The sequence below is a fragment of the Ostrea edulis genome, chromosome 1, assembly GCF_947568905.1.
Source record: "Ostrea edulis chromosome 1, xbOstEdul1.1, whole genome shotgun sequence".
Classification (NCBI taxonomy): domain Eukaryota; kingdom Metazoa; phylum Mollusca; class Bivalvia; order Ostreida; family Ostreidae; genus Ostrea; species Ostrea edulis.
In genome coordinates, this window is record NC_079164.1 from 16,778,231 (window position 1) to 16,789,400 (window position 11,170).

The 11,170-nt window shown below is 34.5% G+C and overlaps 2 protein-coding genes across 2 annotated transcripts in view; one reads left to right on the plus strand and one right to left on the minus strand.

Moving 5' to 3' along the window:
- Positions 1-8,273, minus strand: part of LOC125662232 (short transient receptor potential channel 4-associated protein-like) — a 28,663-nt gene extending 20,390 nt beyond the window's left edge. Inside the window, exons 1-5 of the mRNA XM_056152919.1 lie at positions 8,084-8,273; positions 5,470-5,592; positions 5,258-5,371; positions 2,851-2,911; positions 584-660 (exon numbers count right to left, since the gene is read on the minus strand). Coding sequence (XP_056008894.1) covers positions 584-660; positions 2,851-2,911; positions 5,258-5,371; positions 5,470-5,592; positions 8,084-8,185 — 477 coding nt within the window. The 5' untranslated portion in view covers positions 8,186-8,273. The remainder of the gene's footprint in view (positions 1-583; positions 661-2,850; positions 2,912-5,257; positions 5,372-5,469; positions 5,593-8,083) is intronic.
- A 208-nt stretch (positions 8,274-8,481) lies between these two features.
- On the plus strand, positions 8,482-11,170 carry LOC125662243 (uncharacterized). Its single transcript, XM_048894421.2, has 2 exons — positions 8,482-8,884; positions 9,335-11,170. The coding sequence occupies exon 2, from the start codon at positions 9,346-9,348 to the stop codon at positions 10,816-10,818; it is 1,473 nt and encodes a 490-aa protein (XP_048750378.2). The 5' UTR covers positions 8,482-8,884; positions 9,335-9,345; the 3' UTR covers positions 10,819-11,170.

The window sequence follows — 11,170 nt, forward strand, 5'->3', positions numbered from 1 at the left end:
TGGTTTCCGGTATGGTAGTCCGTGTTTGCTCTGCCCTTAATTTTGTGTTCTCTTTAGGATTTATGAGATTGATAGATGTTTTTCATCTTTACCTTTTACTTTTCAATTAACAATTACAAAGAGAAAATGTTCGATGGACAGATACAGTTTATATCACCACATGACCGTGATTGTGCTTTGATGAAGAGAAAAGTATAGTCTTATACAATGCAAGTATTGTAAAATGTATCTAGATATTGCAAAATCCAGGGAAAAGTTACAACTTCCTTTAACTTCAAAGTTCACATTCCGTGTAGAAAGTATGAAACATTATAATCATAAATTAAGCTGAATCATTCACCATTTGGCTAGACGTTACCAACTGAATAAATAAATGTTAAAAGATATTAATCTGACCATCGTTAGCATATTTATATATCAACTTGCATGTATCCACTCCATTTTTAGGCTTTTTTAAACTGTGTTAAAGTAAGTAGTCCATCGGCCATTTGACTGACCATCTTAAGGCTAGTAACTTTGGTGCTGCCAGTAGTAAAATTATTTTAATTGCACACCCCTGCAATAGCATTATATGTGTACTTACAGTAACATGGAACTTGGTCATGATTTCCAGCACCAAACTTTTGATTCTTAACACCAAATCTGATTCACAATACCCCACTAAAACAGAAAACATATAAGATAACAAGCATGAATAACTAAACAAGAGGCCAACAGGCCTCACCGGAGTATTAGTTAAAAGTAACACTAGTTACAAGGGCTACGGAATCTAGGAAACATTTCCTGTTCTGTATATATCTACGCCAAATTGAAATTTACAATTTTGGTAGAGGTCTTCCTGCTCTACAGCACTATGCATTTAGTGTTTCTTAGAGTTATTCAATTGTAGAAAAGAAGATTTTAAAAAATTGGAAAAGTTTTGACAGTTTTTGCCCTACCCTTAAGGCCCGGGGGTGAAGAATTCCTGAAATAGACAATTTATGCCCACCCCCCTCCTTGTTCGAAAGATGCTTTATACCAAATTTGAAAAGAATTAGAATGATAGTTATCAAGAGGAAATTAAAAATGCTCAATTGTTAATACAATTATTCACTTGCCAATTTGACTCATGCTACATTAACACTATGACTGTATTGGACCCATCCACGAGACAGAATCGTGGGACTGCAAAATTCACAATATCAGGGTGTCAAACCACTTTTGGTCTAAAAATATAGGATTATAGGATTTTTGTTGTTGCAGATTATAGGGCAAATATAGGGATTTTTACAGCAGATTTATAGGAATAAATGGGGGTTTTATTAAAGAGTTTGTATAAAAGTTTTTTGTTTCTGCATAGAAATCTAGCAAGAATAGTATCTTACTGGGGAAGAAATAATATCAAACATAACAAAGATGGAATTCTTTCAGATGTGGACATATTTCCATCCAATAGACAGTTCTTATACAATCATCATAGTTATTCTTTTCATTAACAATCAATCCAATTAAATATCAATCTGGCATCAGCTCCTAGATTTGGGGGTGTTGGGGTGGGGGGTGTTCTTTTCTTATCATTTTTGAAAATAGGACTGTCATTTTTTGGGGGGATATATAGGGCTTTATAGGGATTTTAATGACTTATAGGGAAAATATAGAAACATTCAAATTTATAGGAAAAGATAGGAATAAATAGGAACTTGACACCCTGCAATATTGGTACATTTAGTTTTTATACAGTATCAGCAAAATTAAAGATGAAAGTTTTTCAAAATCACTATAATTTTGGTCCCAACCTGGAACCAAAACCCCTAACCCTGGGATCATAAAATTTATGATTTTGATAAAGGGATTTTTTCTAAATACCTATTTAGTTTCAATTTAGTATCTATAGCATTAAACATGTTATTTCTATTTTTTTTTTTATACATATAAACACTAAATGCCAAGATTGGCCCCACCCCAGAGTCAGAAACTCTACTCAAGATATCATAAAATTAACAATTTTGGTAAAGGCATTCTTGCTCTACATAACTATCCATTTAGTTTTTCTTACAGATGTGCGATTACACAACAGAAGATTTTCGAAAGTTTATCAATTTTAGGAAGTTTTTGCCCCACCCGAAAGATCTCATGGGTGCAGGAGTCCTGAAATTTAAAATTTATGCCCCCTTGTTCCAGAGACGCTTCACACTCAACTTGAAAAGAATATGGAAGGGGAGTTATTGAAAAGAAGTTGAAAATGTTCAAATTTAACATATACAAGTAATCACTATGACCATTTTGGTCCCACCCTGATACCATTAAAACCCCTACCCCTGGGATCATGAAATTTACAAGTTTGGTAAAAGGCTATCTTCTCATTCTAAATATTTATTAAATTTACTTTTAAGTTAGCATCAGTAGCATTAAAGATATCACTTAAATGTTTTACACATAAACACTACATGCCAAGTTTGGCCACACCCTGAAGTCAGAACCTCCCCTCAGGATAATGATATTTACAATTTTGGTAGAGGTATTCCTGCTCTACATGATTATCATTTAGGTTTCCTTTCAGATGATGAAGATTTTTGAAAATTCGTCGATTTTGACAGTTTTTATCCCACCTGAGGCCCCAGGAATCCTGAAATATACAATTTAAGTCCCCCTTGTCCCAGACATGCTTCATACCAAATTTGAAAAGAATTGGAATGGTAGTTATCAAAAAGAAGTTAAAAATGTTCAATTGTTTATGCATAATGAACAACAGAGGACATAGTCCAACAGCAATAGGTCACTGACCTTAGGTGACCTAAAAAGCTAAAAGACAGGTGGATGGGCCTTTATCATAATAGTCAAGAAGTCCTTAAGTACCTTCTTTGTTCTCACCTTTTGACTTTTTGCTGGACTGAGGGAAGAGAGTGTTGAACATCAGTATTCTGATCAAGATCTGCAAATTCCAGAGTAAATGTACAGTTACTGTATTGTCACAACAAATTATTAGTAATTAACTGTGTGAAAACATGGTAAAATTTAGAAAACACTAAATACAACTACACACTAAATTCTTAAACAGTCACAGAAGCACAAAATGTATAGCAACTGGACCATGAGTTGGAAGAAGCAACCCAAGCTATGTAATAAGAGCAAGCTTGGTTTGTTAATGGACAAAAATAGTGGAATAGATGGACAGATCAACACAGTGATTCCTTCATGTTCCCCTATCATTCTGAATTTCACATTTTGCACTTTTGTAACATTTGAATCACAGCCACTTGGGTTCATGAGTAAAGGTTATATACGACTTCTTACCTCAGCTCTTAAGTTCTGTAATAGCTTAAAGTGATTGAAAATTGTAAAATCGTCTGCACAAGTATCGGTCATTTTAAACCAGTGCCACTAATTACCCATATTGAGTTCATTAATCCAAATTGTCTAGCACTAATGTTAATGCGGTTTGGATACAACTTAACAGCCTGGGTGAAAAATGCTAGACCAACACTAGCTGCAGAACTGTAGCTCTCGAAAAAAAATATTGTGACGGACAGAGAGCTACAGATCCATCCCCTATAAAAACCTTCGATTTAAGGCGCACAAAAAGCTGCGCTCGTTTGAGGCCTGATATCGTTGTATTCTTGTGTTGCTGTCACATAAATTTAATATTAAAAAAATTCTTAACATATTTTCCTACTATACTCGTGTCCAAACATACCTTCAAATATTCATTAAAGCCCCATACGAACCGAAAACTCACAGCCTCAAATGATTTCGTTTGTTGACGTAGCCATGTTAGGTAGCCAACAACGATATCAGGCCTCAACGGTGTGCAGCTTTTTGTGCGCCGTAAATCTAAGGTTTTTATAAGGGGTGGTGGATCTGTAGCTCTCTGTCCGTCACAATATTTTTTTTCAGAGAGCTACAGTTCTGCAGCTAGACCAACACCTGATTTCTAGTAAAATTTCTGTTGGACTAGTGGACTGAGAATGACATGCCAAAAATTTCACAATATTTACAAAGACACCCATAGTACAACCAGGAATACTGACTTTCATATTCATATTTTTGTGCACATAATTTCTGTCAATCAGACTTGAAAAAGGTGTTTTATGTATTGCTGAAATGGTACAGTCATGGTTACTTGTTGTGTTAATGAAATTGTACTTGGTCAAGTGCATAAGTTACTATAAAAATGAAATCATATTTGGTGTCAATCCTGCTTGTTCAAGTTGCTGTGTTAATCACACTTGGTAAATGGTGTCACACCTATTTGTTTTAAATTGCTGTGTTGAAGAAATTGTACTACGATATACTAGGTGTGCTAATACTTGGCACATAGTCAAAGTCTTCAGACTGTTCCCCAGAAAATTGAGAAATTTTCAAAGAACTCAAAGTGCAAGTTGATTTTGTGCTAAGTACTACTTTCGCTTTCATTGTCTTCAGCTGATGAGGTTTTTCTTGAAAAACAAACCAAATTTATACAGCCCAACTCAATGTATCTTTCTTTTTAATCTTCTTTAACATAATACTTTGTGCTGTGGGGCATTGGAGAAAAAATCACTTGTATTCTCACAATCATGTTGCTGTTAACCATTTTGGTATTTTAATGCATACATATAATTTTCTTTATTTCAAATTGGGAAAAATGGATTGCAAATTAGGACAGAATTCCTAATTTTTTTGAGAGGAAAACATTGAATATCAACAGTATTTTAGCACACACTCACACGTGCACAAAATCACTGAAGATGATAATGAACTTTAGTTTCATAAAGATTTGGATTTTGCAAAAGCTTATAAAATCAAAAATATCAATTTCTAATATCTGGGGCCCACCTTTGAGTAATCAAATAATGTCACACGGACAATTTCCATCAGTTTTAATAAAATACATCTTCATATTTTTCCAGGGGCGATAATCTGTTACCAGTTTTAGAATACTACTTCCCATTCAATAAAAAACAATGTCTGTTCAGCAAGAGGCCCATGAGCATTAATAGTTTCATGAGTACAACAACAACAACAAAAAACAGATTTTTTTTAAATGATTGGAGTTTTTGTTATGACCATTACTTCTAATGTCAATCATGCCACGAGAAACTAATGTCTTTCCAAAACAAAGTTATAGTCTGAAATGAATATTCCGATGCTATAACCAGTGAACTTGACAAAATATGCACAACATTTATCCCAAAACATTTATCCATCATAAAAAGTTAAGCTTTTTTTATTTATGTGCCTTTTTCAGATTATAGGTTTAACATCATAAGTATGCATGTTAAAATGTCAAGAACCCTACCTCCACTCCGCCATGCTGCAGAAACTGTGCTGCGTATTTGTTTTGTTCCTCGTCTGCTGTGGCATCATCCTGACTTCTGCGTGGCTCAAAATTCATCAAATTTCCCAGCAATGTCTGTTACAAATTCATTTTGCATTCAAAAGGTGTTAATATCAAGACTTCAGGAATATGTTATAGGTTCATTGATCTTCAATCTATTTGAGTGAAATTACCTTTAGATTTTCCATGCATACATCATCTTCCCCACTCATTTGTGTACTGTACTGGTCCAGTTCTACAATAATTTCTGGTACACCTGATCCATCTCCAATGTCCTCCACAATGTGTTCAGGCAGCTTAAAAAAAATGCAAACAATTCTTAAAAATAAGTCTTAGAATTAGTGATGGACAATTGGACCAAAAACCATAATCAATTATCAGCAATAATCAGACACATGTAATTGATTAATAATCGATTATAATCGGAATTGTCATTTAAGTGTTTTCCTCCTCAAAATAGATAACAGAATCATTAAACATATGGAAACAACATTTGAATTCTTCATTGTTTATTTGTTCACAGGTAAATAAATAAGAATTTCAATATATCAAGTATTGAAAATTATTTAAAATCTCAACACATCAAAGATATACTCCTTTATTTGACTGTTGAATGTTGTTGTTACCGTCCTTCATATATCCCACCATTTTGTTTGCTTGATTTTGAACGGGTTTGATATATAGAAAATAAAATTTGAACAAAGTTGAAGTGATTTCCGGATTTTGTTTGGTCACCGATGTCGGCGACTTTTATTTTGTAATGGATTAGTAGCATCATAGGTCTCTGAACGACCGACAATCGATCATCGGTGACAGTCGTTTCATCACTACTTACAATCATTAACAGTCTTTGAGTAGGTTGTCAAATATATTAACTGTATTTTTCTCTCTCCATATTTTATATCCTTTATAGTTTTATGTTACTGCATTTATTTGAATGTTCTTATTTAATTAGTTCTCATCATCAGGATCACATGTCAAACAACAAATTGAACTACAAGGTTAACAGATTTCCCGAAATATGTCTGTCTGGGCATTCCCAATAAATTTTTAATGTGATCGATAAAATTTAAATATTAGTTCACATGTCTGGCACATTTTCATATTCCTTGCCTGGAATTGTCTTCTGAAGTTATTCATTTAATTTTACTTCCGGTAAGTATAACATTATCAGTTATGCAAACACAGATAATTTAATGTTGACATGCTTAAATATGTGTTCACATCATCTGAAACATTAGTGAAAATTCTTATTGTTTCAGTAGAACTTTGCTGTAGCACAAATTTTGAACAGCAGAAATGGACATGAAATATGACTCAATAGTGTTTTTGACAGTAAAGAAAACCTAAGGATCAAAATGATATTCCAAATGAAATAAACTGATTTGAAAATTCAAAAAACTTACAAATATAGATAAAAAGTCTATATCATATTAAAGCTTTATGACCGATTCATTTCCATGGCTGATAAGATTTTTCTCTTGTCCAGTAAATTCCGAAAATATACAGGGCAGTTGTCCTATCAATTCTTGACCAGTTTTGGGAACCAGATGGGTTAATCATGGCTGCAGCATGCAACTAGCAATAGCACTAATAAATGTTGGTATATATGTAAACTATTAAGTTGACAAAAATCTTTCCAAGATGTTAAACAATTGAGCAGCCTCAATTCCATCATCACAGTAAGAAAAAAAGCCATATAACATAACTTCTCTATCCTTTATCAGGTTGGGAACACTTCCCCTATAGCGAGATGTTCTCGCTAAAACGCGATTATCCCTCTCTAGCGAGAATAAATACATCCCGTACAACCGAGAAAAACACCCGTGGAATACATCTCTTTGTGTTTCACTTGAAAAGAAGAAAAAGTGCTAAAATGTGTGATACTTCTGAAAATATATTAATCAAAACAAAAACACTCACGATGTGTATTGGATTTCAGACTGCTTCCCTTTTACGCAGCAACTTTGACATGCAATTTCATGACTATGTTGTCAATTTCATAGAAACAATTCGCATCATGTTGAGTGCGTGTCGCACTTATTCAGCGTTGCACGGGATTTGACATTATTTTCAATGAAGACGCAAAAACACCTGTTTGTGGTAATGTTTATTTCTCGCTAAAGAGGGATAATCGCGTTTCAGCGAGAATATCTCGCTATAGGGGAAGTGTTCCCAACCTGTTTATACGTACTCTATCTAACATTTAAAGAAATCAAATTAAGATCTCTTGGGTGTTATCCCTTGCAATGTACACTTGTCTACAGTTACAATTCAAACTCTGGTCTGAATGGAGATTTTGCTTAAAATTATTTAGGACACATTAAAAGTTTTAATGTGAAAGGTTACTATATTTCAGAAACATAAATTGCTACTTCAAAACTAAGTTTGCTACATTGGAGACACATGCGGCAATTACTATCTCAAATTGTGTACAAAGAACAATGTAATACGATCAGTTAAGGGCAGCATTAATACAAAAATGACCAAATTTTTTTCTGTTGTTAAAGATGATAAATAATTACTGCTGACACAATTTGCTCGATATTGTTATCAGATTTCACACCAAGTATGATGATCCATACATTTACTGTTCACAAATTTTAAAATGATTTATATATTTTCAACAACAAAAAAATATGTACAATACAATAAATTGAATGAAACTGAAAAACAATATTTAAAAAAAAAAAAAAAAATGAAAGTAAGTGTCGTTTTCTTTTTAATCCTTAAAATGAAGGTGAAAAATATTGAAAGTTGAATTTTCTAAGTTTAAAGCTTACATACCTGGTTCAAACAGCGAAAACCATTCCCTGAATATTGCCAATGTTGACTGGCTAAAAATACCGAGGAATGAACGATACCCTTTCTCAATTTGTGGCGAATCATGGTTTCTTTCCTTGTTTTTCTCTGGCTTCAGTGCTTGAGAAAGATCGGCGGTAAATTCATCTGCGCATGTGCGAGTAATATTTCCTGTTTTTCTTGTGCCCCCTACAGCATTAGCATAACTTAATTTTTTGGATTTTTTCTTTAATCTTTTCATTGAATAGAATTTTATAAAGATAGCTGATTGTCCCTTTTTGTGAAAAATAGAAAAAGTTGACATTAAGAAAATAAAAAATAATTTTATTATTGATATAAGCATTGCTAAACAGACGGAGGACCAGTTTAAAGGTAAGAGCCGTATATTTTTAGTTGCCACGGTGAGGCCAAGCACTTTACCGTGACCGTTTTAGATGGCTCGATACGGCATTTAAAATTAATAAATGGCTCGACAAAACAAAACTTGTACGGAGTGATAGTATTCTAGGTTTGTCTATATGTGGACGCACGTGAATATAAGAAACTGTCAAAGGTGTTCGCTTATCAACTGAAAACTCTTATCACTGTGTAAGTTAGACTGGCCTAGCGCTCACTAAGTTTAACTAAGTATGTAAATGTTTAAAACTGAGGTATGGATATGTGCAGTGTGTGAACATTTTTGCAGGTATTCAATAGCACAGAAATTAGTATATATTTTATACGAAACTGGATATACATGATACTTGGATATTATTTCTGAAAACCTGGATAACAGAAAGTAATGAGGTAAGGTTAGAATTTACAGAGGGTTTCCTTCTTTTTCTTTCTAAAAGTGTTTTTTTTTTTTACTGGGATGGATTGATGACGGGCCCCAGGAGATATTAGCATTTATAAAAAAAACACACACACAAAAAAAAAAAAAACAGAGAGAGAATCCCCGGTACAAATCAATCGTTGATAATTTCAAATGCACCGTTTACGCGACATATGAGTATTTATGTCAGTGTTATACAGATTAATAACTGCTTAAAGGATTTAAAATTTTAGCTGTCAAGTTCTGAGCTTACCAAAGATCGTTACCCGGTTAATCAATATGTACACCAGGCTAATTAAATTCTGTTGCGCAAGTCTTTACAAAAGATGAGTGAGAGAGAAGTTACGGTCCGAACTAGTAAATTGGTAATGATCGATAAGTATGTGAGGATTTTGAGTAATGGCATTGTTTACTCGTTACAGAGAGCCACAAGATGACGTTCGTGAATATATTCAAGGATTTTTACTCAGATTCTGACTCATACGACAATCATTATGATAATGATAAAAATTACACGAATGCTCTCATTGATCAAAGTGATAAATGCAACCCTCTAAACAATACAGCACAGAAAAAAACCGTACACAGCGACTGGAACGAGGCTGTCAGTGCCTGGACGAATACAGTGCCGTTTCCACGATATGTTCCAACGTCAGCAGTTACCAACGTCATCAAACGTCAGAGCCGTGATATCAACAAAATTGAGGAGGCTGAGGGTAATGTCTCCATCAAATGTGTCGGTGAGGATTTTGACACATTCCCCGTTCCAAGCTGGAAAGCAAATGTAGAGCAAGGGACGTATCGTTACGTCACGAATAACGCGTATTACAGGACCGTCAAAATATTAGAATATCGTGACAAACGTGATTGGTACACAATTCATAAGAAATACCCGGAACTAGTTTCTATGAACTGGCAAAATAAACGATTCAACAAAGAATTGAAGCGAAGCTTGAGAAGAGACTTGGAAGTAAAATTTCACAATCACAACCGCCGACAACAGTCGATTATGTCGGAAGCAGTAGTGGAGTCTGCAAGTAATAAAACACCAGTGGACAAGTCAATCGAACAGGTCGTAGAGAGTAACCGTGTTCCTAGCGTGCAGTTAGAGGCTCCAAAATCTAAACGGGAGTGTGTGACTAACTATAAGTATGAAGCACACCAGAAACCAAAGCCAGATACATTAAAAAAATCTTCTAGTGACTTGAATATAGACAAAATATCTACGAGAATTAATGTTCTAAATGAAGAACTGAGACGCGATTCTAGGCTACGTAAATCACAGGAAGCTGCAGACTTATCAAAACTTTTGCTTCAAAATAAAAACAAAGATCTGACGTCGAAGAATTCACAAAATAAAAAGGATGGACAAAATACGGATGAAGTAATGACTGTGAGATCCATTGCCCAAAGGGGGGAATTGAAGCCAGTGGAGAGAGTGACTCCTGCCCAGAGAATACTCGCCACAGAGTCCAAAAAACCGAAAAATAATCATATACGGTACACAAAGTCAACCGGAAATGACGCAGCAACAATAAGTGTTCCTTCTATACCTGACAATTTTCACATTGCTAGTCCAGAGCTTGAAAAAGCTCTAAATTCTTACAAACTGGCAATAGAGACAACCAAGCAATCTTTGTTTAATACTCTTACTGGTAACAAAAGCCAGCGACGGACGACAGGGGGGTCTACCAAGGTTACGCACTCAGCCCCTCCCTCTGTGTGTGAGACTTCGTCACAAGGAATGTCTCGGCCAGAACCGCCCACTCCGGACAGTGTCCACTGTATATCCAGTCTTAGTGGCAAGGATAAATCCGCGGTCAAAAAGAACTCATTTTCTGGACTTCTTCCCGAAATTGCTGGCAAACGTTTAGAAGTTGGAACCACTGTCAATAGGTGGTTGTAGGGGAGACAGAGAATTCAATTTTTTTCACAAAGAAATAAATGCCTTGTTTATTTGTATTGTGGGGATATAATATGAAATGAAGTATGGGTGATTTTCTTAATCGGCTTTGCGGATTATACAGAAATATTGCCTTGTACATCCTTTGTTTTTATATCCCTCATAATACAAAATGAGCATTTATTTTAAATTCATATTTTTATTTTGTGATTCAACGTGTATTCTATAAGTGTTGGCCTTTTTATGCCAAGTTGAGAGGTGAATTTCGTGTTACAGATAGTGCACTTTAATGCAATGCGACAGCAAAGGGTTATTACTGTCAAACTTTGATAAATATAAATATTTAGAAATGTTA